Source organism: Colossoma macropomum, unplaced genomic scaffold (genome assembly GCF_904425465.1).
Source record: "Colossoma macropomum unplaced genomic scaffold, Colossoma_macropomum, whole genome shotgun sequence".
Classification (NCBI taxonomy): domain Eukaryota; kingdom Metazoa; phylum Chordata; class Actinopteri; order Characiformes; family Serrasalmidae; genus Colossoma; species Colossoma macropomum.
Genome location: NW_023494799.1, coordinates 3,517,760 through 3,544,004, shown reverse-complemented (window position 1 = coordinate 3,544,004; position 26,245 = coordinate 3,517,760). Strand labels below are relative to the sequence as shown.

The 26,245-nt window shown below is 39.5% G+C and overlaps 1 protein-coding gene across 2 annotated transcripts in view; it reads left to right on the top strand.

Moving 5' to 3' along the window:
* Positions 1-26,245, top strand: part of insrb (insulin receptor b) — a 135,101-nt gene that overhangs the window by 33,918 nt on the left and 74,938 nt on the right. The window contains exon 2 of one of the 2 annotated variants that reach the window (XM_036586056.1): positions 3,958-4,506. The exons of the other annotated variant lie outside the window; for it this stretch is intronic. Within the exon in view, the coding sequence (XP_036441949.1) occupies positions 3,958-4,506 (549 nt within the window). The remainder of the gene's footprint in view (positions 1-3,957; positions 4,507-26,245) is intronic. 2 annotated transcript variants of the gene reach the window in all.

Below are 26,245 nucleotides of genomic sequence, written 5' to 3'. Positions count from 1 at the left end.
GCAGTTTTGGGGTCGACCAGCTCTTCCAGGTGGTTGTTAGGAGACACATTTTCTTCTGTTATCTCACTTTTTTTCTTTGTCTTTCTGCTTCCTTATGCAAGCAGATTACCTCATCAGAAATGTCTCTCAAAATTGAACAGCTTGTGCTTTTTTCACTAGAAATTAAATAAATGAAGGGTGCTGTCTGATTGTCTTGTAGTACTGTATGCACTAAATATTATATACTATATATAGAGTATATATATTGTATGCTAATATTAAATTATGAAGCAGTTTACTTTATTTAAATGCCAATAAATGCTGCTGATGCTGGACAGTTTCAGGCTGGAAGTGTCAGTGGAGACTGCATGTATGTATATATATATGTGTGTGTGTTGATGATTAGTTTCACTCCATCTCTCTCCATTCATCTCAGCAGATAAAGCTCCTGCTTCCTCTGTTCAGTCAGAGCTGTGAGTTGTAGTGGCTGGTTCTGCAGGTCTGTAGGGCTTGTGTGACTAATTTTTACTACACTGTTAGAAATAAAGGTTCTGTTCAGGTACATTTTTCATTCATCAAGGTACAAACAGTGTAAATGTTCCCTCAAAGGTACAACAGTGGTTTTAAGGTCTGATTGTGAACCTTAAATAAGTTTTTCCAGGTGAAAATTTCGTATTTGTACCTTTTCATAACCGAATGTTTTAAAACAGAACAGTAAAATAAAAGTCCTGGAGTCGAGACGGGGTGTGTGGAGTCAGTACAGCTTAGAACATATCATTTCAGTGGATTATGGTACAGTTATGCTCCCTATGTTCTCATGGTTCTTATAGCAGATGCTAAGGTTTGAGATGTGACTACAGAATAGTTTTTTGCTTTATTTCTATAAGATTCAGTCTCAGACACTCACAGATGTACACAGACTGTCTGAGGTAAACTGCATGCTAAAATCACCACAGCTCTCAGAAGCTCAGCTCTCACTAAAAACTGGCTCTGGTTTGCTGCACTTAATCAGTCTGAAACTATTGTTTATTAAGCTAAATGCTAGTAGCGAGCAGTTGCACGTCTACAGATGAGTCTTTCAGGGTGAGATATAATCGCAGAAGCAGAAAACATTCAGGCTATCTTGGTTTTAAATGTTATTTCTGAATTTTGTTTGAAACAGTTTGTGGATAGTAAGTTTGCATCGCAGTTGCTGACCCCTGCCCCACTTTATTTAAAGGAGGTTTGTTATTGTTGCTAACCTTTCTGCGATTGGTCTGTTTGTATGGCGATTTCCTTTCAGATGCAGTCGTTCTCGAAACTCAGTTTGAGTTCTCCCAAACCTACCAAACTCCTCTAGTCCATGTTTTTTTAATGTCTAGAATCCAATAATAATTACAAAATTTTTAATGTTCTCATCGCTTGAAAACTTTATTTACCGGTGTCAAGTTTACATTTCCTGGTACACTGTGCAATAATACCATCAATGAGAACAGTGTGCAACAGTTTTCTATAAAACATGCAATATTTTTTTAAATACATACATATTTTCCCTATTTGTCTATTCTATGCCGTCTTGTATGATTATGTGGATTTGCCTTTATATTTGTCATATTATGCACACCAGAGTTGGAGAAATGCAGTCTCGTTCAGTTGTATAGTCTGAATGACAAAGTTCACTTTGACTCTGACGAAACAAGCTAGCTAGCAAATCGCTATCCTTAGCTAACAGAACTGTCTTTCTTCTGCTAGAGTTCCACACATGGGACACACATCTAAGTGCACAGCTGAAAGTTTTTGCAGAACTTTTCAGCCGGGAAATCCTATATTTCATCCATGGGCTAACGACAGGCTTGTCGTCGATCAGACAGTGTTGACGAGTGCACCACCTGAGGCGTGAGCTCCGCCCAAGCTCCACCTGAGGCTCAGATTGGTTTAAAAATGTTCCTCTCTAATAGATCGACAGTCCCACCAATATTTAGCCCAAAATGTTTCACGGATCTCCTGACATTCTCATTAAGAGATCACATCACCCCACAAGACCATTGGTTGGCTGCTCTATGTAACCCCTGTGTGTTTATTAACAAATAAACTGAATATTTGTGCGGTCACAGAAATGAGTCAGCTTTTTTGTTTAGATTTTATCTGGTCATTATAAGCAGAAGCTTCTTTCAGGCTGCAGTTAGAATTTTCAGTAAATGTACCTCAAGCCATATTTCATAAAGCTGTTTACGAAGACAAACAAACAGATAGCTGCCATTGAAAAGCTCTTAAGAGCGTGTGGTGGATAATGAATAGGCAGCGGAGCAGCCTTGAAAGGAAATTTGCTTGATGTTATCCATTAACCGAGGCTCTCTCGCTCTCTCTCGCGCTCTCTCTCTCGCGCTCTCTCTCTCTCTCATATTCTGCTGCCTAATGAATTCTTCCTGCCTCTTTTCAACATGTGTGAAGCGGAATTACCGAGAAGTAAAAGTCAAAAACACCTCCTCAGGGCTGCGAGTTGTTCTGTAACTGCTTGTTTTCCATCAGTTGGTCTTTAAGGTGAATCTGAAATCAAAACTAACCTTCCGTTTAAAATAGTGTTGGTTCACATCCCTGCTCATGTTAGGCACAAAACATCATATGACATCATTTAAAAGACTAAATCAGGGGTCGCGACCCAAATGTTAAGAAGAGCCATTTTGTTCTTTCAACAAAAATCAAACCACCTTGAGAGCCTCAACATTTAATGTGCATTTTACCATCTTGGCTGTAAATATGTCTCAGTATGTTCTAAGGTGCTAGTAAAGGCTAAAAATATAAACGAAAACACAGACTCACTTTGCTCTGCTTTAAGCTTTAGCTCAGCTAAACGCTTTTCTCACATCTCCGGCAGGAAACTTTTCATCAAAAGTAGAACAGTTTCTTGTAAAACGTCTCTCAACATTTGACTTTTCAGCTTCTCATTCTCCAGCTTCTTGTTCTAATTTTCCTGTTGCACCTTAAATGGTGCCTGAGGCGCCAGAATGTAACTGCTGCACCACTTAAGGTGGAACTGGAAAATTCAAACGAGAAGCTGGCTTTAGATTTGCGACTTTATAGTGTTTGACAGTTTCTCGTTGCAGATTAAACGTATCAGGAAACCAGCTGGAGTGACTATAAACACAAATAAGTCCATTCATCTCCAAATTATCGATGTTCTTCTTAAATCTTTCTCTTTGCCTTTTTGTTAGCTACTAGCTAGGCTAGACGGTGTCTGCGTTGCTATGGTGACCAGCAGTCTGCGCTGATCTTCAGGGTTAAAGGGTGAATTAGCAGTTCTACGTTAACTCCAGCATTTTAGACTGTTTATTGTTAAACTGTGTTGAACGATCAGCAGAGCTTTATTTTACTGTAAAGGAGGATTATTTTATATTTACCTACTAATCTAATTCTGCTGTGGAGCCACAACAGGGCAGTAAAAGAGCCACATGTGGCTCCGGAGCCGCGTGTTGCCGACCCCTGGACTAAATACTTCTTTTCCTGTAACCTTCCATGAAAATGCAATGTATTTTCAAATGTATGAATTTTAACCAATATCATGTTTCAGTATTTCAAGTTGCGATTTAGTGTAAAACACTATTAACCATTTATTTTTAATGATTTTTCAGTGATGGCATCGGGACACAAGGAAAACGTCTATATGCGTCTATCACCAAGCAGTAAAATATTAAATAAAAGTCCATTTCTACATTTTATAAATGTTTATATATCAACATCGACATTGATCATGTCAGTGGATCCCTATTAGACACGAGGTTCCCCATGTAAGGTTTCATGCTTTCTTTGCGAGGCTGTGAGTTTGAATCCCAGCCAAAGCCACAACCACAAAGCTTCTAATTATTGGTGCACTTTCAAAAAAACACGTCTGCTGATATCAATAAACTCTCGACATTATCAGCCAATTGAGGTCAGTTTAGTTGTGACCAGCCATACATTGAACACAATAAAATACCTCTATTCTCCTTCTCTGCCCCGCAGTCTGCCCCAGCAAGGACATCCGCAACAACGTGACCAACCTGCGGCTGCTGGAGAACTGCACGGTCATCGAGGGCCACCTGAAGATCCTGCTGATGTTCAAGACCCGAGCCGAGGACTTCCGGGGCCTCAGCTTTCCCCGGCTGGTCATGATCACCGACTACCTGCTGCTGTTCAGAGTGTACGGCCTGGAGAGCCTCTCTGACCTCTTCCCCAACCTGACCGTCATCCGTGGCAACAACCTGTTCTTCAACTACGCGCTGGTGATCTTCGAGATGCTGCAGCTGAAGGAGGTGGGTCTGCACAGCCTGATGAACATCACCCGGGGCGCCGTGCGCATGGAGAAGAACCCTGACCTCTGCTACCTGTCCACTCTCGACTGGTCCAAAATCCTCGACTCCGTGGAGGACAACTACATCGTGGCCAATAAGAACGAGCGGGAGTGCGGAGATATCTGCCCGGGCACCATCGCTGGAAAGATCACCTGCTTCCAGACCACCATCAACGGGCACTTTGGGGAACGCTGCTGGAACCAGGACCACTGCCAGAGGAGTGAGTAGCATTTTTGTTTTTGCTTTTGTTAGAGCTGCACGATATCGAGAAGATATCATTTTGAAGATCTCAGTATCAGAGTTTTGGTTTGTTTGATGTGAATACCAATGGCTTCAAGTTACATGATGCCCAATGGGGCAGTTGTGGACCAACCTTTAAGCGCAAACTGGCTTCAGTGTAACGTTAGTCAGCAGTGGTGAAATGCCGACTTCCTCCCGCATGTCCGAGTTAAGTCCTTCGTCTCTCCTAATTGGACAAAACTATTTTTCCTCTGTGCATCGTCAGTGGAGAAGCTGTAGAAACTAAGCTAAGCTTGTTTTTTCTTCAGGCTCGAACACTTGGGTGCGCTGTACAAGCTCTACTCGGCCATCACTGTTGTTGTTGTTTTAGAGCACGTCCAGCGGGAGAAAACACAGAAATGTGAAAAAGACTATTATTATGTAAATAATCGGAATTAACATTGATTTTTTGTCGTTAGTTTGATGCAACTATTAAAGATTAAGCTTAAAATGATGTGCTCTTTTGCTCAGCCTCAAAGAAACGAACGTTACCCGCCACCGGCATCTAAAGGGGTCATTAACAAACATCAAATAAACAACCGTCGCTCACCGCCGCCCTCTAAAGGCGTCATTAATGAACATCGAATAAACAACCGTCGCTCACCGCCGCCCTCTAAAGGTGTCATTAACAAACATCAAATAAACAACCATCGCTCACCGCCGCCCTCTAAAGGCGTCATTAACAAACGTGAAATGTACAAATGTCGCTCACCGCCGCCCTCTAAAGGCGTCATTAACAAACATCAAATAAACAAACGCCGCTCAGCGTCGCCCCCTAAAGGCATCAGTAACAAACATCAAATAAACAACCATCGCTCACCGCCGCCCTCTAAAGGCGTCATTAACAAACATCAAATAAACAAACGCCGCTCAGCGCCGCCCCCTAAAGGCATCAGTAACAAACATCAAATAAACAACCGCCGCTCAGCGCCGCCCTCTAAAGGCATCAGTAACAAACATCAAATAAACAACCGCCGCTCAGCGCCACCCTCTAAAGGCGTCATTAATGAACATCGAATAAACAACCGCCGCTCACCGCTGCCCTCTAAAGGCATCATTAACAAACATCAAATAAACAAACTTCACTCACCGCCGCCCTCTAAAGGAGTCATTAATGAACATTGAATAAACAACCATCGCTCACCGCCGCCCTCTAAAGGCATCATTAACAAACATCAAATAAACAAACGTTGCTCACCAACGCCCTCTAAAGGTGTTAATTTACGAACAGCAAATAAACAACCGTCGCTCACCGCCGCCCTCTAAAGGCATCATTAACAAACATCAAATAAACAAACGTTGCTCACCAATGCCCTCTAAAGGTGTTAATTTACGAACAGCAAATAAACAACCGTCGCTCACCGCCGCCCTCTAAAGGTGTTAATTTACGAACAGCAAATAAACAACCGTCGCTCACCGCCGCCCTCTAAAGGCGTCAGTAACAAACAAATAATAGAGATTTGGAACAGCTGTGAATGACAAACGCTGTGTAGTAGGAAATATTGCTATAGTTTCAATATTGCCAGGATTGCAGTGATTAACCAGCAGTGCGTGGTGTGCAGCTCTGCTTTCTGCAGCGCTTTGATTTGGGCGATATGCTCTGAAAGGAAGTGAAGCTGAAGCTGTGGTGTTTTGGGAAATTGGTCACCCACAGTTGGTTTTTATTTATGCCGAAAATAACACTTTGGAAGGGTTTTTGTTTTTCCTGTAGAGCTGAAAAATGGGACATTTCTGCCAATGAAAGCACTCGTATTGAAAAATAACTGCAGTTGGTTGTAAAAGCAAGTTTTTAGGGGATTTGCTCTGATATGGTTTGGGGAAACTCTGTGAAACCTCATGTTTTGAGCTGGGAGAGTGAAGAAATGTCTCTAGTTTCTAAAGCATTCGTTCTTATCTGTTCTAGCAGGAAACCTATAAAACACCTACTTACATAGTTATAATCTGAATAATCTGAACAGCAGTGCTGAATAGTTTCATATTTATTTATTTACACTGTTGTGTTTATTAGTTATTTAGTTATTAGTGCCATTTAACCACATTCGGTACATTATAACAGTGTGTCAGTAATACCAAAACTACAAATGTTTGATACTGATATCATGATAGGAAGTTTTAAGTTACAGGAGTACTGGAAAAAAAATCCAAAAAATATCACGGTAAATATACCATTACATGCTCTAATAATGTGAAAAATATTGTGTTGTGATATGTTTATTATATAATTATTATAGTAATAACTTGTTACAAAGCATGATGCTGCTTAAAGTGCTTTACAAGAAATATATTTAAAAATAAAACCAAAAAAACAAGATATGAATGAAATATTGATGAGCTTATATTATTATTTAATACGATATAAAAGATAAAGTGAAAATATAACATTTCTCTAGTTTACAATTTGAAATAAAAGCTAAATTAAAAGTAGTTTTTTCTTTAATTATCACTATATATTGTTGTTTTTCAGTATTAAAATGATTTTACTTTTATTATTTCTGTTACCATTTTTACCTTTACTCACTTATAATTTTCTTTGTCACGTTTCTATTTTTACTGATTTTTTGTCTCTATTTTATCCCCCTGTTAAGCACTTTGAGCTGCGTTTTACGTATGGAAGGTGCTAAACAAATATTATTATTATTATTATTATTATTATTATTATTATTATTAACAGCTTGTCGATTTTGGCTGCCTAATTGTCAGAGTGAGAGATATCGATGATGTATCGCTCACACTGCCTCTCGTCTGACCCTCTGATACACCAGTGGGTCAGTGGTGTCCCTGTGAGTCCTAAAAGGGTGTTGGATGACATTTTAGACGTTTCAGAGTCGGTGTGCACCCCTGCTGTGTTCACTCGCTGCAGGAGAAGCCCACCGCGGCTGTAGTAAACAGAGGTCCTCTCTGACAGCTTGGCTTCAGCTGATTTGCAATGCAAAGCTGCGTCCAGCAGCAGAAGCGGACAGTATGAGTGAGAGAGAGCGAGCTGAAGTGAAGGCTAGAGAGAGAGAGAGAGAGAGAGAGACGGCATCTGCCAATACTCATCCAACTCCAGCTCCTCTGCTTTTCCCTCTGCTGCCTTATTCAGCTCCATTCAGCCTCATCGTTATAACATCTGATACCAAAGCGTGCTGTAATTTGATGTGTGACAGTGCTAGCAGAAGACCTAAAGATCGACAAGGTAATCAATGAGCAGCAAACTAACAAAAGCAGCTGCTTGTTGGAGCTGCAGTTCCCCTCAAGATCCTCCACTGTAACAAGAATCTACGAGCTGTATGAACGAGAGCAAGAGGCTATAATCACAGAGGAGCTGAACCACTGACTGTGTATTTGATGTATACAATATATACGCTTATTTATTTAATATATGATGCATGATATATGCGCTCATTGACTGTATATATGATATATACAGTCACTGAGTGTGTATATATATATATATATCTCATATATGTGATGTATACACTTATTGACAGTATATGTGATAGATAATATATACGCTCATTGACTATATGATGTCTGATATGTAAACTCATTCAATGTGTATCATACATCATTTATACACTGAGCTCATATGTCCTACATAGTCCGTCCATCCATCCATCATCTAAACCGCTTATCCTTCTGGGTCGCGGTGGGGTGCTGGAGCCTATCCCAGCTGTCATTGGGCGAAAGGCAGGATACACCCTGGACAGGTCGCCAGTCCATCGCAGGGCAGACAGACAGACATACACAGTGACACACATTCACACCTAGGGGCAATTTAGCATGTTCAATCAGCCTGACTGCATGTTTTTGGACTGTGGGAGGAAACCGGAGTACCCGGAGGAAACCCACACAGACACGGGGAGAACAGGCAAACTCCACACAGTAATGACCCTGGTCACCCGGCCGGGAATCGAACCCAGGCCATTCTCGCTGTGAGGTGACCGTGCTGCCCACTCCTACATCCTATATATCATACATCATATATACAGTCAATGAGTATATGATGTGTACATTCATTGATGGTATATATGATGTTTACGCTCATTGACTGTATACTGCTATAACAGAATCCGCTGCTTTTTAAACAGCTGGAGTTCTTCAGGGTCAAATCTGTGCAGATATGAAACTACGATTAATCGTGGTTAATTATTTTAATGGTTTGACTGCCCTGATTTTACATTAGACTACTAAGACCGCTAAGATGTTTAAGTTGTATTTAGACTTTGTAGTTTCCCTATATAACAGTCTCCAGGTCACATGATCACTAAGTGCTGCCAGCTTGTTTTGTCCAGCCAAACAAGAAGGAACTGCGTATGAAACCTACAGAAAGCTGCTGTAGACACTCCTGCATGAGCCTCCACCAGACTCATTACACCTAAACGGTGCCTAGAATCAATTTGTGTGCTTTGTCGTATTAAAAATCAGATCAGCTTAGACAAACATTAATTCAGCCCTTAATTGATTATTGATTTCTGTTAGAGAGTGCACATGCGTTTGGTCAGTCTGAAACTCTTCTGTCCCCTCTTGTAACCCGCATCAAAGCACTAGAGAGACTTAGCTTCTGGTTAGGGCTGGGCAGGGTGGCGATGATTATTGTTATCACGATAAATTACGTCATGCTCAAAGAACGTTGGCCAACTGCGTGTCTCATAACAAAGAGAGCATAATTAGTCCAGTTTAATTGATTTTAGTGCATAAATCGTTGAGTAAAAATTGTTGTAGTTATAGTTTTTGATGATGTTGTTTCAATTTTGCACTAGTAATTCTTTTTTGTTCATTCTAACCTATCAAACCTCAGAAAAATTAAATATTGGGATGTTTCTCGTGCTTAAAATCTCTTGTATATTGCATATGTTGTATGTCGTTATTGTGTGTCTGTCGTATCGCCCACCTCTGCTTTTGCGGTCTGGTTTTGTCCAGCTCTCCCCGTATTCTCTGGAATGATACATTTCTCCAAACAGCTTTCATAAATCATCATTAAAGCTGAGTTATGGTGACATTTTAAGGTGTCCAAGTGTGTGTTTTGCAGTTGAATCTCCATTAAAGCTGATATCTTAATAACTCATATCGCGATAATGATAAATATTAGATTTATCGTGCAGCCCTACTTTTAAGTGGCACTACTAAACTTATTTTTACCTCTTTATTTATGTATTTTAACAGTGTCTGGTGCTGCTTGAACGTTGGTTTAGGTGTAGTGTTGGCAGTATTTTCAAACCAGATGCTTCTTTTTACTCGTAATCAATGTCATTTTGAAATAGTTCTAAAAATGGTATCTTCGCACAGTCGCGATGTTTTCAGATCATAACGTGTGTACCTGCATAGTAAACATGTTCTTTTGTCAAATTTATTTTATTTGCCTGATTTTTGTGAACGTTCACAGGAGACACCAACTTTATTGACCACTTTATTGATCGCTGTCGTTGCTGGCTTTGGCACGGCAACAACGAAGCTGACGGATGAGCTGCGTCACAGCTGTTCACACTTTTTGACCAACATCAAAAGGGTTAGTTTGTGCTCGGCTTTGCCGCAGATGTTGTTGGCATCTCCGAAAGCAGCTCAGATAAAGCTAAACTGGGCACATCTGAGCTGCATGTGGAAGATCTCAGGAAGTTCCAGCTCCTCAATGAAGTGATGAAACTCTCCACACTGCTTTCACTTCTCTGAAACGGAGAGCCTGTACGGTCACCGTGTGCCGACTCTGAGGAGTGAAGGGCGTCATTTTGTAGCTGAAGACATCGCGGCGCATCAGGTTCAGTGTGTATAAGTTTTATTATACACAGGTTCAGTGTGTATAATATCTGAAAACGCTGAAAACATAAAAGCTGCACAGTTTTTTGAGGTACGTCTTCCTCTAATTATAGTCCCTCTTTCACTGCAGTGGGAATCTTTCAGTGCTCCTTCCAGCGCCGCTGTAACAGGAGAGTGTTTGGAGTCTAACAGCCCCCCACAAAACAGAGAGCCGTTGCATCATAGTCCAGAAACGGCTCCTGCTTTAGACACAGCTCGAATAAAGCAGCTCAGATCACACGACTCACTGAGAAACTAGCATACTTTCCCTTCTGCTCTCCGGAATGAAGGATACCTCTCTCTCTCTCTCTCTCTCTCTCTATCTCTCTCTCTGTCTCTTTTTCTCACTCTCTCTTTTTCTCACTCTCTCTCTTTTTCTCACTCTCTCACTCTCTCACTCTCTCTCTCTCTCTCTCTCTACCTATCTCTCTCTACCTCTCGCTACCTCTCTCTCTCTCTTTCTCTCTCTCGCTCTTTCTTCTATCTACCTCTCTCTGTCTCTCTCTCTACCTGTCTCTCTACCTGTCTTTCTCTCTATCTCTCTCTCTTTTTCTCACTCTCACTCACTCTCTACTCTCTATCTCTCTCCCTCTCTCTCTCTATCTCTATCTCCTCTCTCTCTTTTTCTCACCCTCTCACTTTATCCATCTGTCTGTCTATCTATCTGTCTCTCTATCTATCTATCTGTCTATCACACTCTCACTCTCATGCTGAAGTTATAAAGAGTGTTTCAGCTCAGGCTGCTTTCTGAATGAGGCACAATAGAGGACAGCCAATCAGAACAGAGCTTATTTGCATATATCAGTCTTACAGGTGGAGTAACAAACAGCCTGTTTAGTTCTGAGGGATAAGTATGTTATACGTAGACCTCATAGATAGATAGATAAATAAATAAATAAATAAATAAAATATAATTTTAAAGAATTCAGGCACTTCAAATTTAAGTATTTCGACTCCCTATTTAATCTTTTATTTTTATTTTTCTTTAAATCAAAATGTTTTGTCCTCAACAAAACCTAAGTGCCATTTTTGTCCATTTTTGGCTAATTTTTCTGTGGATGCCTAATTTATACAGAGTAGTGGAATAAAAACCATCGTTTTAAGAGCTTAACAGTTTTATGTTGCCTAAAAATTGAGCGTATACTTGGTTAAGCATTATTAGTATCAGTTATAATTCTTACTAAATGCTTTCTGACGCTGTTGTACAGCTATAACTGACGTACAGTGTCAGAATGCACAGTGACTGTTGTGCTTCAGTCATCAGGTTAATCACAGACTCTAAAAACACTCCTAATTTCGATAAGGCTGATGTACTGATGTGTTTGTGGTCATAACAGGTGGCGGCTCATGCGCTTGTTTTAATTTCTGATTTTATGAATGGCTGTGGGGTGAGGAAGCGTAGAGAGAGAGAGAGAGAGAGAGAGCGAGAAGATCTGCTGTTTAGATAAGCGATATCTTTTCCTCTGGCACACCGTGTTCTCTCTCTCTCTCTCTCTCTCTCTCCGCTGTGTTGTTTGACTGCGTCCACAGCAGCGGCTCTTACGCAACCCGGAGCTTTTCAGGTCAAAGTTCAGCGTGCACTCTTTTGTTGTAATCACTTCCCCCGCGACGACGACGACGATGATGATGATGATGAGGTTGATGATGATGGCAGTAAACTGTTGATTGTGGACTTTGTGTCAGGTGTTTTTGATGGACAGTGTCTGAAACGTTACTCATGAGCTGAACGTCAACAATACGGTGTTTGTTTGATCGCGTTTTGATTTGGATTCTGCGCTGATTGCGTTTGACTTGTTCTGGGTCATTTTAATGATCTGTCCTTCAGTCTGAGCAGATAAAGTTCTGGCCGGGATGAACTGAAATATCTTGTTTTTATATTTAGCCGTAGTGGAGGTCAGTTTGTGGCCTTGTGTATTTTGTTTTTGTAGTTGCTGGTTTGTAAACAGTGATGAACACTTTGTTTTTTTTTTTTGAACTGTAAACATTACAGCCCGACTGATATGAATTTTCTCTGACCGATAACGATTCAAAGGGGCTGAATATTCTGATTTACACTACTGATCATAGTTTAAAGGGCCCATATCATGGAAAACCAATTTTCCCTTTTTTTCCAAAATAAGAGTTTAAGTGCTTTAATACATAAACAGTGCTGAAGTTTAAAACATCCCCTCTGCACCCCAGTCTGTGGGGTCTGTAAGTTAAGCTGCAGAGAATTGTTTTTGTGATGTCATTAAAAGCCAGACTGCTTTTTGAATGAGGCACAATACATGGCAGCCAATCGGAACAGAGCTCATTTACATATATCAGCCTTAAAGGTGCAGCATTAACATTAACAGCCTGTTTAATTCTGAGGGATAAAGACAATTCATGAAAAAGTGTTGGTGCATAAAACCACACAGACTTTATAGTTGGACTTAATATAATAATATAAATAATATAAATAATAAATTTAAGAAATAAAGTACAGTGAAAATGTAGGATATGTCTAAACAGTTAAACAGTGCTTTACCGACAGACTTGACTGATTTGTCAAACATAATAATAATAATAATAATAATAATAATAATCTTATGTTACATTTCATGCTCAAGCAGCTTAAAGTACAAAGTAAAAGTGATTTAAAAGAAAAATACATCAACAGTAAAAAAAAAAAATGAAAAATGTCATTTTACATCAGTAGCAGACAGTAAGAGAACTGAAGAACTGAAAAACAGTGATTTGAAAATCTCTTTGCAGTTTAAATGTGTTTTCAAAAAAAAGTGGAGAAAATGATGTTTTCCATGCTTTTAGCCCTTTAAGACTGTAAACTATTTTTTTTTCTTTTTATTCTTTCTTTCTTTCCTTTTTTTCTTTCTTGCTTCCATTCCTTTTTTTATTTACATTTCTGTGCTCTCTCTCTTACTTGTACCCATCTACTCTCTACCGTTCTGTATATGGAGTATAAACCAGAGGAGGACCTGAGCTTTGCGAGCTGCAGGCCCAGCCTAGCAGCAGCAGGAGGAGGAAAAAAAACACAAAATAAACAAAGAAAAACCAACAGTCAGAGCTTTCCTAGCGCGGTTCCCAGGTACACACGGCATTCTTGTTAGGATCTGCTGCCGGATCCAAGAAACCTCCGACATTCCAGACGCACATTCATCTTGGGAAGAATCCGCGCTCCGCTGAGTTTCACAGCCAACACTTCTGCCATTTTCATGCTTCAGGAAAGTGAGGAGGGCTGATCGCTTTTGGCCTGGTTAGCATCACCTAATCCTCACCGTAACCTCATCGGCACAAAACTACACGAATAAATAACAGAATTGCAGATTGAAGTTTTATAAAGAGCTGGTAAAAATCCCATTCAACATAATGAAGAAGCGTAATGATCTTTGTTTGCGTTTGCTGAATAATGCTGAGTTTCCAGTTTAGCTCTTGTGTGGTGTTGATGTGTTTGTTACTCAGTGGTCTGCTGGACCCACCACATTATTGTTTTACATCAATACAGTCATAACAATTTATGTAAACCTACCAAATGTTTAAAATATCACAAGTGTCCAGCGCAGGGTTCTCCTTTAGCAGCTGTAGCCAGTCAGCAGCCTGTCCATGTTGTCCACCCTCACACACACACACACACACACACACAGACTGCAGGCCATGTAGGAGGAGAACAGAGTGAAGGACACAGCACCTCCACACTTTTACTCCCCGCGGGTTCACCCAACACCACGTGTAATATAAATGTGGGGGGGGTGAACAGAGTGAAGACACTGAAAATGGGTTATTTTATATGTTCTTCACAGAAAATGAGCAAAGGCCAAGAATCTGAGGGTGAAATAATAATAAATCGCATCATTTTTTCCTTTGGTAAACATTGAAAATGGGTCCCACCCACCTGAACACCACACAAGGGTTAGTTGGCTGTGCCACAGAGCTGAACTGTGTTGAAACTAGGCAGAATGGAAACGACAGTTAACATTACACAATAATAAAGTTACACCCAGTCTGTGCTAACAGTGTGACCTTTCACCCAGACAAAAGAAATATCATTTAAAATTATTTTTAAATTAATAATGTGTTCTGAAGTTAGGTATTTTGCATCACGCACTGCAGTTTGGAACTCACTACAACTGCACATCAGGAGCTTCATGAAATGGGTTTCCATGGCTGAGCAGCTGCACACAAACCTAAGATCATGATGCGCAATGCCAAGCGTCGGCTGGAGGGGTGCAAAACACGCCGCCACTGGACTCAGCAGTGGAATCGTGTTCACTAGAGTGATGAATCTTCTCTATCTGTCAGTCTGATGATGAATCTGGGTTTGGTGGATGCCAGGAGAACGTTACCTACCAGAATGCATAGTGCCAACAGTACAGTTTGGTGGAGGAGGGATGATGAGCTGGTTGAAGGGTACCAGTGAAGGGTGATGTTAATGCAGCACACAAAGACATTTTACTCAATTATCTGCTTCCAGCTTTGTGTCAGCAGTTTGGGGAAGAGCCAGCATGACTGAGCCCCTGTGCACAAAGCAGCTCCATGAAGACATGGCATGACCAGAAGAGTGGAGGCTGTTATAGCTGCAAAGGGGGGCGACTCCGTATTAACGCCCATGGTTTTGGAATGGGACGTCACATAGATCACATTAAATAATCAGATTTAAATCTCAGTAGTAATGTTCGTCAAAAAAGGTCACTTTTTTTTTTCCTCTACTCGTTCAGGCGTCCAGTCCTGTTGCCGAGTATTGCCGTTTTTCTTCAGTCTGTTGTGGAAGTTTGGTTATTTTTCCTGATCCTGATCCGTCAGTGCGGACGTTACTCAAACGTTACTGTAAGCGCTCTGCGTCACTGCTGAAGGCAGTCGGGTTCATTGTGGCTGTGTACCATTGTGCACGGCGCTAATCTCTCAGGCATGACCACTCATGACATGTCATTGCCTCTGCAGAGGCACTCTGTAGCCTCGCTAAAGCCTGACCTCAAACGTCATGCGTGGCCAGCAGAGAACTTGGCTGCGGCTCAAGACGTCATGAGTTTGATGGCAGCTGATGGCCGGTGCCACAGTGTCCTTGAGTGAGGTGCTTGACCCCAAGTTGCTGAGAGCGCGCATGTCACATAGTTGTTTGTGTAGCGTAGCGTAGCGTAGTAGTCGTCTTGTACAAAACTCCATTCAGGTAGTATGTTGCATATTTTCACAGCATCACTTTCAGCACTGTTACAGTACTGTGTCCTTCAGGGGTCGACTGGTTTGAGTCTTTGAGTTTTGCCCTCTCTAATATCTCTAATTAATATCTCTAATTTCCCTTTGGGAGTTAATAAAGTCTTGCCTTAGCTTAGCTTATCTATCTTATCTTAATACAGCTCAAGCCATGTTATTAAACCTTTAATAATATTCAACTGAAAGGAAAATCATAAATTAGATCTAGCTTGACTTGCTAACTAGCTAATTGTTATATGCTGGCAATCAGTACTGCACCAGTGTTCTTTGTAATGTCTTTATACTTTTAATTTTTGTATTCTGTATGTTTTTGTATGTTATTTTGCAAATGAAATACACAGTATTGTTCCTTGTAAACGCTAATAACTGCTCTGAGATTAGGGGTCAGTGTTCTACACCAGAGCTGTCCACAGTGTCCTCACAAGTGGAAAAAAATAGTTTTTACCTTTTTTTTAAAAAAATATTTTAGCTCCTTATTTTTCTTTTAGATTCTTTAAAATAAAATACAATTAATAAAAAAAAAGATTACCCTTGTTTCAAGGTGCTAATGCATCTATTCAGAGAGTAGCACAGCCGTCTGATATGATGCCAGATAAAATCAGATGCGCTGTAATTGTCTGTGAATTTTTCCTGACTCGTTGCTCGTTGAAAGTGGAGAGATTGTGAGGAAAGTGCAGATTCTAAGCTTTCGTTCTTAACTGTTTTTGTGAAAAGTTATACTGTTTGACCGATTTGTTGTTTTAGTGATGAATGATGTCACCGTGTGCTTTCCTGAGTGTTGTGTATCGTTAGAGAGAAGCCCAGTGAGGCCTGTTTAACTCACAACTCAACAAAGCAGTTTGGGAAACGTTGATTAAAAATGATTTGTTCTTGTAGTTAGTTTGTGTGGTCTAACTTATCAGTAGTCCACAAAGTAAACACTTCACATATCAAAATTTATTAAAAGTATCGTGATCTATTTTTGCCGTATCGCTCATCGCTACTTTCACGAAAGCTCGTAACTCTGAATCTCTAGTGTCGCATTGATATTATATCAATATTTGATATTATATCAAGTTTTAGTCTGTAACCACCTCCAATCAGCCTGACACTGTTTTGCTTGATTTCACTTCACTTTTAACTTAACTTACATTTTTTTATTATTCTTTTTTATTTTTTAATTTATTTTATTATTATTGTTTTATTTTATTCTTATTTATTTTGTTATTGCAAATGTATTGTCTTATATCTTCTATTTATTTCATTGTTTTTAATTCTTTTTATTCTTTTTATTTTATTTTTATTTTTTTTATTTATTTTATTCTTATTTTGTTATTGCAAATTTGTCATATCTTCTGTTTACCTATTTCATTGTTTTTTTTATTTATTTTATCCTTATCTGATCTGTTATTTGTTAAGTTACTATATTGTTCTAATCTTAATGGTTTATTGAGGGTTTTTCTTTTCTTTTTTTTTTTTTACTTTTTTACTATTAAATACTACTTTATTATTACTTTTTTTTAGCGTTTGTTATGTTTTTATAACAAATATAAAAATATATCCAACTTCTCGATCCCTGATTTCTGTGTTGGCTCGGCTACATTGTAAATGAGGGTCTCCCTCAATGTATTCCGAGTTCAAATAAAGATTGATTGATTGATTGAAGTCTGACAAGGAAAATACAAAGAAAATGTCCCATAAAATGTGAACTCCTGAAATTGAGATGGTGTTCTAATGTCCAAGTTTAGCCCATGAGGTCATATTAGTATGGCTGCTAACCCAGTCAGCAGTAATAAAAGACCACTTTTAAATGAGATTATACTGGTATTAGCTTCACACCAGTCATCATAGAGAGGCAGTAGCTGGATAAATCTGGGTCACATTAGTTATCACTCATCACTGAGCGTTAGCTGGCAAGCTAGTTGCTTACAGTGCTCAATTTCATGGAGGTGTCCAACAGTTTGTAGCTTGAACGTGCGCTGGTCAAAAACGCTGTGGTTCCGAGCTCCGACTTTTGAGTTAAGTCAAATGTGGCAGCGTTGTCAAGTGTCACGTTGTTTTCTGGAACATAAAAAGCATCCACTGCCATACTTTTGGTATTTTCTGGGAATAAAATTCTGGAAATAATATGGAAACAGGGAAAAAGTCAGAAGTGCAGATTTAAACCTGTCGATACAGAATGTAAAACGTATGTAAATGTGATTGGCTCACTACATGATAAATATGTTTATCTTTAATGTACATAATTTGAATACTATAGCAAAACAAAAATATCAACCCAGGGCTCCTAAGAGTTGAATACAGGACAGTTCAAGAAAATAGAACAATATTAAAATTGAAGAATTGCAAAATTACAATCAAATCAGCTGATTTTAACCCAAAACTCCAAATATTGGCCCAGTATATTAGCCAACTGATGGATCGGTCAACCACTAATACCTGCCTCTACTATCTCAGTGTTATTTTTTGACAGCGTGGCAAACTAACAGCTGAGGTTGTGCTAGCGTGGCTGCTATTTGCATGCATTTTTAGCGTGATGCCAAATCCAGCAGACGTTCCTCGTTTTCTGTCATATTTATCATGTCTTGAGTTTTACCCTCTTCAGCTGCCCCATCCTGCTAACCCTGTGCGCCCCCCACTGCCCCCAGCGCACGCGCTCGCTAGCTGCAGCTCTGCAAGCCGAACAGTGGAATCCTTGATTCGCTTCGACTCTGGCCGCTGTAGCGCTCCGCTAATGCGATGGTGGCGTATGTGAGGGGCATGAATGACACCATTCAGAGCTGCCAGCCTGACTGCGACCGAGCCTCTCGTTTAAATTCAGCCATCTGCCGCCCTCTGCGCTCCTCCACACCACTGAGCCCCAAACGTTTTGTCTTATGTAGCCCAACAACCCTTCTAGTATGTTGGATATCATATTAAAAATATTATATTGTGTGGATATTAAAAATGTTCCCACAACTCTTCTAATATCTCTAAGTTAATATCTCTGATTCCTCTTTGGGAGTTAATGAAGTCTTGCCTTAGCTTAGCTTATCTTAGCTAATCATAATATCGCACAAGAACCCAGCCATGTTATTAAACATTTAATATTCCGCTGAAAGGAGAATCATAAATTAGCTCTAGCTTGGCTTGTTAACTAGCTGATTGTGATATGTTAGCAAACAGTATCGCACCAGTTTCCTTTAGAATGTCTTTATTCTTTTATTTTATATATTTATTTTTATTTTGTATGTTGTTTTGTAAATTAATTAGATCTTTTAAACCCTAATATCTGCTCTCAGGTGAGAGAGTGTTCTACACCAGTGCTGTCCTCAGTGCCCCCACAAGTGGAGAAAAACATGTTTTTATAAGATTTCTTATTTTTTTTTAGCTTTTTATTTTCCCTTTAGCTTCTTTATAAATACAAATAAATGAATGATTGATAACCAATGATGTCCTACAGTTGTCAGCAAAGCACATATAACAAGTGGGGTCCAAAAGTCTGAGACCACTAGTGCAAATGCTTCTGTTAAAAGTCCTTCATTGCAGATCATATTATCTGTATAACAATTTCACTGAATGGTGTAATCTTTTAAATATTTACATGAATTTCAGAATTTCTTAGTATTTGGTGGTATGTCCTCTTTTTTTGCTTAAATGACCGCAACTCCTCCACACCAAACTGGTCAAACGATGTGTTTATGGAGCTCGCTTTGTGCACAGGGGCTCAGTCGTGCTGGAACAGCCCCAGCTCATTATCCCACCTCCTCCAAACTTTACTGTTGGCATTATGCGTTCTGGTAGGTAGCGTTTTCTTGGCATCCACCACACCCAGATTCATCATCAGGCTGTCAGATAGTGAAGCTGATTCATCACTCCAGAGAACACATTTTCACTGCTCCAGAGTCCAGTGGTGGCGCTTTACACCCCTCCAGCCGACGCTTGGCATTGCGCATCATGATCTTAGGCTTGTGTGCAGCTGCTCAGCCATGGAGACCCATTTCATGAAGCTCTGGATACTCAGTTCTTGTGCTGATGTTGCTTCCTGAAGCAGTTTGAACTGATGCAACAGAGCATATGCAATTTATATACACTACATGCTTCATTTTTGTCTTTTATTAATTAATAACCAAGAGATATTTTACATTTCGAAGCAAAGCAAGGTTCTCAAACTTTTGACAGGCAGTGCAGCATGGCCTTCTATGACACTTTGCCTTTTCACAACCCAGGAGAATATGTAGGTCATGTCATGTTCTGCTGTCCTTACAGGCCATAAAGGTTATCATGAGAAGAGCAGCTAGCCAATAACATGTGCCTGACCAGCACAGCACAAATGCTATTTATTCGTCCTTCAAAGAACATGTGTTGGACTTTGTTCCCCACTCAGATCTGCTTTTTGGACTCCAGTGGTGTTTTTTTTCCAGCCTTTTTTTGCCTTAATGGGACACAAATGAAAGTCCTTCTCTCCGCCCGCTAACGCTAATCAGCTGTTTAGCAGAAACGAACACAAAATAGAGGCTAGATTGATGTCGCGTGTCCTTGATGGGCTCTGTCCCAGACTTGCTCAGCCAGGCGCACAGCAGCTGCTCTCATAGACTAGATTTAATTTGTTTCCTCTCTAAAAGCGGAGAGTTTGTCCATGTGCTTGGACATCTTGTCCAATGCGGTCATTTAGAACATGGAAAATGGTGCAGCTGACCAAATCCTATAATTCAAACCCATGCGGACACTCCAGCCAGTCCATACTGGGAGCACGCTGAGGTTGGCTAAGAGCATTTATTGGATTCAACATGTTAAATGATTTCAGTGGTTGATTTATTTAATTTATTTAATTTAAAATATGAATTATCATCATGTAAATTGCCAACCAACCCTTATGCATTTGTATTTGTATGTGGAACAGAGCGGCTTTGGAAGTCATACTGGATTATACAGGGCTGACGCTAATTATTATAGTAGTAATATATAATTATTTTGACAATTAGTTTGAGTAATGCGAGATTTTCTAAAGCCAAAAAGTGAAAATGGGTCTGTCTAAAGATTCCCAAATACTTCACTGGAACAGATAAACTAAGAAGAATACTATGAGGCAAATCAGCCATCAGGCTGTTTCTTACTGTAAGAGGAAGTAAACGTGTTATCAGTGTACAAACTGCTGACTAATCTCTGCTGATATGATAAGTGACTTCTTCAAATTGAGTGATCCAGTTTGAATGATCGTTCATGACAGCCCTACAGTAAAGCAGCGTTGTATAGTACAGGACTGTATAACATACTGCCTAGTACAGTACTGTTGTGTAGTGTAGTATTAAATGGTGTAGTGTAGTTCAGTTTAGTGCAGATCTGACGGTTGTCTGTTTGTCTGCACTGCACAAATGACAGATGCTGCAAAAATGTAAGCAAACAAGACCGCATGACAATAACTATGTCAAATTCAAAACATTAAAATATCTCTTCATCTACTTCTAGACACAAACATGGTTTGGATTGAAAGTTTAGTATCTGCAGTTTCCTCAGTTTCTCAGCCTGTTTGAGTGAGTTATGAGTACTATAGTATAGTATAGTATAGTATAGTGTAGTATTATATAATGTTGTATAGTGTAGTTTAGTACAGGATTGTGTTGTATTGTGTAGTATTATGTAGTGTATAGCTGACTATGTTGTTGTGTTGTATTGTATTATATAGTGTACTTTATTGTGTTTTGTATTATGTAGTATTGTATAGTTGACTATCATTGTATAGTGTAGTATTGTATAGTGGACTATTTTATTGTGTCATTTTGTATAGTGTACTGTATTGGGTTGTGTAGTATTGTATAGTGGACTATCATATTGTATAGTGTAGTGTAGAATTGTACTGGACTGTGTAGTGTAGTATTGTATATATTGAACTATTTCATTGTATCGTATTGTATAGTGTATTATATTGTGTAGTGTAGTATTGTGTAGTATTGTATAGTGGACTATCATGTTGTATAGTGTAGTATAGTACAGAATTGTACTGTCTTGTGTAGTACTAGATATTGAACTATTTCCTTGTATCGTATTGTATAGTGTACTATATTGTGTAGTGTAGTATTGTGTAGTATTGTATAGTGGACTACTTTATTGTATAGTGTAGTATAGTATAGTATTGTATGGTGGACAATATTGTGTAGTGTAGTATTGTGTAGTATTGTATAGTGGACTACTTTATTGTATAGTGTAGTATAGTATAGTATTGTATAGTGGAGTATTTTATTGTGTAGTGTAGTACTGTAGAGTAATGTATAGTGGACTACTTTATTGTATAGTGTAGTATAGAGTAGTATTGTACGGTGGACTATATTGTGTAGTGTAGTATTGTGTAGTATTGTATAGTGGACTACTTTATTGTATAGTGTAGTATAGTATAGTATTGTATAGTGTATTATATTGTGTAGTGTAGTACTGTAGAGTAATGTATAGTGGACTACTTTATTGTATAGTGTAGTATAGTGTAGTATTGTATAGTGTATTGTATTGTGTAGTGTTGTATGGGATAGTGGAATATCATATTATATGGTAGTATAGTGAAGAATTGTACTGTACAGTGTAGTATTGTGTAGAAGAATATAGTGTTGTATAGTGTAGTACTGTATAGTATTGTATTATACAGGGTAGTATTCTGTTAAATTGTGTAGTGCAGTATAATGTATTGTATTTTGTTGTGTAGTATAGCATTATCATATTGTGTAGTTTAGTACAGTATTGTACTGTATTGTGTAGAACAGTATTTTGTAGTATGTATAGTGTGGTATAGCAGTGTCATTGTATACTGTAGTACTGTATGATATAGTGTAGTACTGTATTATATAGAGTACATTGTGTCGTATAGTATTATGCAACATTGCATTGTGTAGCGTCGTGTTGTGTAACATATGGTGGTATTGTATAGCATTATGTAGTATTATATTGTATAATGTATTGTACACTATAGTATTGTGTTGTACGTGGAAGTTGAGTGCAGTGGAGAGTGAGGCTTTAGCTCCTGACCGTTCTTTTGGTCGGTGGTTTTGTCTGTATCAGCACCTCCGCAGCCTCTGAACTCCCACCTCCGAGGAAGAGGCCCTCCGCAGGGCTGATAAGGAGGAACAAGCCGAGCTTTTCTTTTTCCACGTCTTCATCTGAGCCCAACGGAAAGCGTCTCATCTCTCCGTTCAGCAGCAGGGGGTCCGGCCTGCAGCTTCTGATTGACGTTGGCGCCTGCTCTTTTCTGTGTTTTTCTCCTGTTTTCTGTTTTGTCTGTGAGCGTAAGAGTTGTGGGCCTCAGCAAACAGCCCCGTCCTCAAACACCGCCGCCCCTCGCTGACTGAATATTTGAGCAAGTTGCTGACACTCCGGTTACGCAACTCTTCCAGGTTGGATCTGTTTTTGTGGGTGAAATGACACAAATGGCTTCTTCGGAAATCTTGGACAGAGTTGCTGCTTTGCTGTACATTCACTTTATTTGTTGCTGTTTATTATTAACAATATCGTTATTGAATTGCATAATTACATAGAAAATTACGTGATTAAATTTGCGTGTGGTTTACATTCATCAGCAGGTTCGAGTCTGCGCTTCCGACATTCTGTTCTGTTTGTTTTCACTGCAAAAAATGAGAAATGCAGCAAAAATGTAAACAAACAAGACTCCACACGCGACAATAACTGTATCAAATTCAAGACATAATAAAATATCTTCTTTTCTACTTCCACACAACTGTGGTGTGGATTTAAGATTTGAATCTCCTCATAGTTCTCAGCCTGTTTCAGTGAATTATGGGTCAGAAATAATTAAACAAGGCGTTTTGAAGCGTAAACACCATGAATGACTGACGGATCTGCAGTGAACTCTTTTATTGTGAGTTTGTGTGAATATACATGTAAAACTGGGATTCCAGCAGAGTGAGTAGCAGCAGTGTTCGGGGGGATTTTGGGGGAGACGTCCTCGCTTGCTGTGAATTCAGCGTCTTTTCCGTAGTCCTCTAGATCTTAGAGCTTCAGTTAAGTTGGAGCTTGAACTCTGACCCAGATCTTCTCCTGCACGGTCCTCAGAACGGTGATCTGAGCGTCAGTGTAATCAGAGCCGCCTGCCTGGAGGGTCCTCACTGTGTTATTTGTGTGTACAGGGAAGTTCTTCATTAGAGCCAGTGGAGAAGTGAGTGTTTGGTTGTGTTGTGCGGATCTGAGAGTGTAATTGTTTTTGTACATTTTCAGGAAAACAGAAAAACTGGACCAACCTTTAAAAAAAAAAACAAAACAAAAGCTTCATGTTTCATTTTATAAAAACTGAAAGAGCAAAAGTCTTCTTGACTCCTGAAGTGAAGATTAGGGTTAAACTTAACTTAATAAACATATGAAGAGTAATATGTACATTAATATTCCATTCCAAAGTGCTGTCTGTCTCTCTCAATCTCTCTTTCTCTCTCTCTCTCTCTCTCTCTCTCTCTCCCTATATATATATATTATTTATTTTTCAATTTTATTGGTATTTTTGGCCCCAGTTCTCTTTAACAAAGTGTTCCGCAAATCTGTTTTTTATTAATGATATTTATCATTTCCTGTTTTTTTTGTTAATTGGAATAAAGAGTTTGTATTATTATTATTATTATTATTATTAGTAGTAGTAGTAGTAGTATTAGTATTAGTATTATTTTTATTAGTAGTAGTAGTATTTATTAGTATTATTGTTATTATTTATTTTAATGTTTTCCTTGTAACCTCTAAGTAAGTGAACCAAAATGACAAAACAAGTAAAAAGAAAAATTTGTGCTTGTCACTGAGTGGCGGTTAGACGCTGTTGGAGAAAAAAAAAAACCTCCAAAAAAAGCAACTTTATGGAAAAAAAAAAAAGCTTGTTAGCTTCAGCTTCTAAGTTAACTAACACAATTTTATTCCAAGTTATTTTGGATGCGTTCTGCTGGGCCGTTCATCCTGAAATTACCACACACTGTTAAGGACAGCTGGCAATTCAAATTATGTAACAGTCTTGTACTATCATTTTTGTTGTTTTTTGTTATGACAACAACGATATATGTGTTTTTTTTTGACTAACTTTAAAATACGTAGTACTGATTGTAAAGCTTTGCTGTGCGAATTCAGTCACTTTCATTGTAAAATGTTGCAGAAAATCAGTTTAACCCCAATAAAATCATCCAGATTTACACATAATCATTCAACCAAAAAGCAAACTGACTTTTGGTAATGTTGGGTGTTCGTCATGTTCGTGAGGAAGAACCCTGTGGGACATGTGTATGACCCCAGGTCCCGACACTGTATAAAAACAGTGTGTGTATGTTGTGGTTAATGTACGTTAGCTTTGTCCACAGGAAGTGTGAGGCCCTCGGGGGAGCAGCTGCCACGACTGATTGATTTGTGTCCACCAGGGCGGCGCTGTGTACTGCAGGAGAAAAAAAAAACAACAAATTAGAGTGTGGGTTTTGGGTCACATGACCTTTTTTGGGGGCCCTTGACCTCTTAGCATGAATGAAGCCAGTCACGCCAGGTTGTTTCTGTGAGCTCCTCACATGAGTGGTCCGTATCCGAGCCTCCTCCCGCAGTCTTCTCCGCCTTCGCTGGTATTTGGATTAGAATGCAGATTGCGTTGGATTAGCTGGAGTTGCTGCATCGCAGCAGCACCAGCAGCTGCGCATCCCGCTGTGATGGAGGGAATGACCGCGTGTGCGAGAGCACGTGTGATTTGAGAAAGTCGCCATGCAGCAGAGTGGGCTGTTGTGCTACACTAGCCCCCATTCATTAGCGTAGCAGGAAGCCCCGAGGGATCTAGCCGAGGCCACGTTGTCAGTGACTGAGCTTTAAAATGCTGTATTTGCATCGCAGTGACTCGAACTACATTCTTACAAAACACACAGCTGCCTCTCGGGGACTGCACTGCGCACTGCTTCTGACGTGATGAGCCAAAGTACCGTAATAGTTCCTGTTAGAATTGCAGTCCTGGGCTGTAACGATTAATCAGTTTTACTCAATTAAAAAATTTAAAATGAATCGTCAGTGGTGTGTGGTCAGTTTACGTGGTGATTATTTAACATTCTCCTGCTGCTCAGTCTTACAATAATGGACAGTGATGGGCTCCCCTGAAGAAATTCCATGTTTTGTTGATTTCATGAGTGTAAATAAGTTACACATCCTCTAAAAAGAACACACTTCTGCACGTTTCAATGCACAATCACTTTTTACAGGGAGATTCACTCGAAAGAGGCCCAGAATATTCTGCTGTAACTCCTGTTAGGATGAAGCAATCTGAACCAAAAAAATCCGCTACATACCTTAAAGCATGTGTAATCGATTGCATTGTATGCGATGCTGGAAGTGATCTCTGTTTTCTGCCAGACACATTTCGACGTGGCGCTCCATGTTCCTGAACGTATCAACAAGCATTAGAGAGGTTAAACGACGTGACGGCTGTCCGGCGCCTACCTCATCGCTCGGACGCAGGGGCATCCCAGCTTGTTCGAAGCTCCATATACCGAGGAGCACATTGCATGTTGTTTCGGTCAGATTGCTTCGTCCTAGAGAGAGTTATTACAGAATATTCGGGGCCTCTTTCTTGTGAATCTCCCTGTATTTGCTTAATTTAACATTTTAGGGGAAAAATAAGACAGTTTTGACTGTTCAAAAGTTGCATTTTAGATTTTATGTTTAATCTTTATTTGTTAAGTAGACATTGTGCACTAAAATTGGCAGAATATTTAACTGTGTTCTCTGTGGAGGATGTGTTAACTTGTTTTCACGTAGAAAATCAA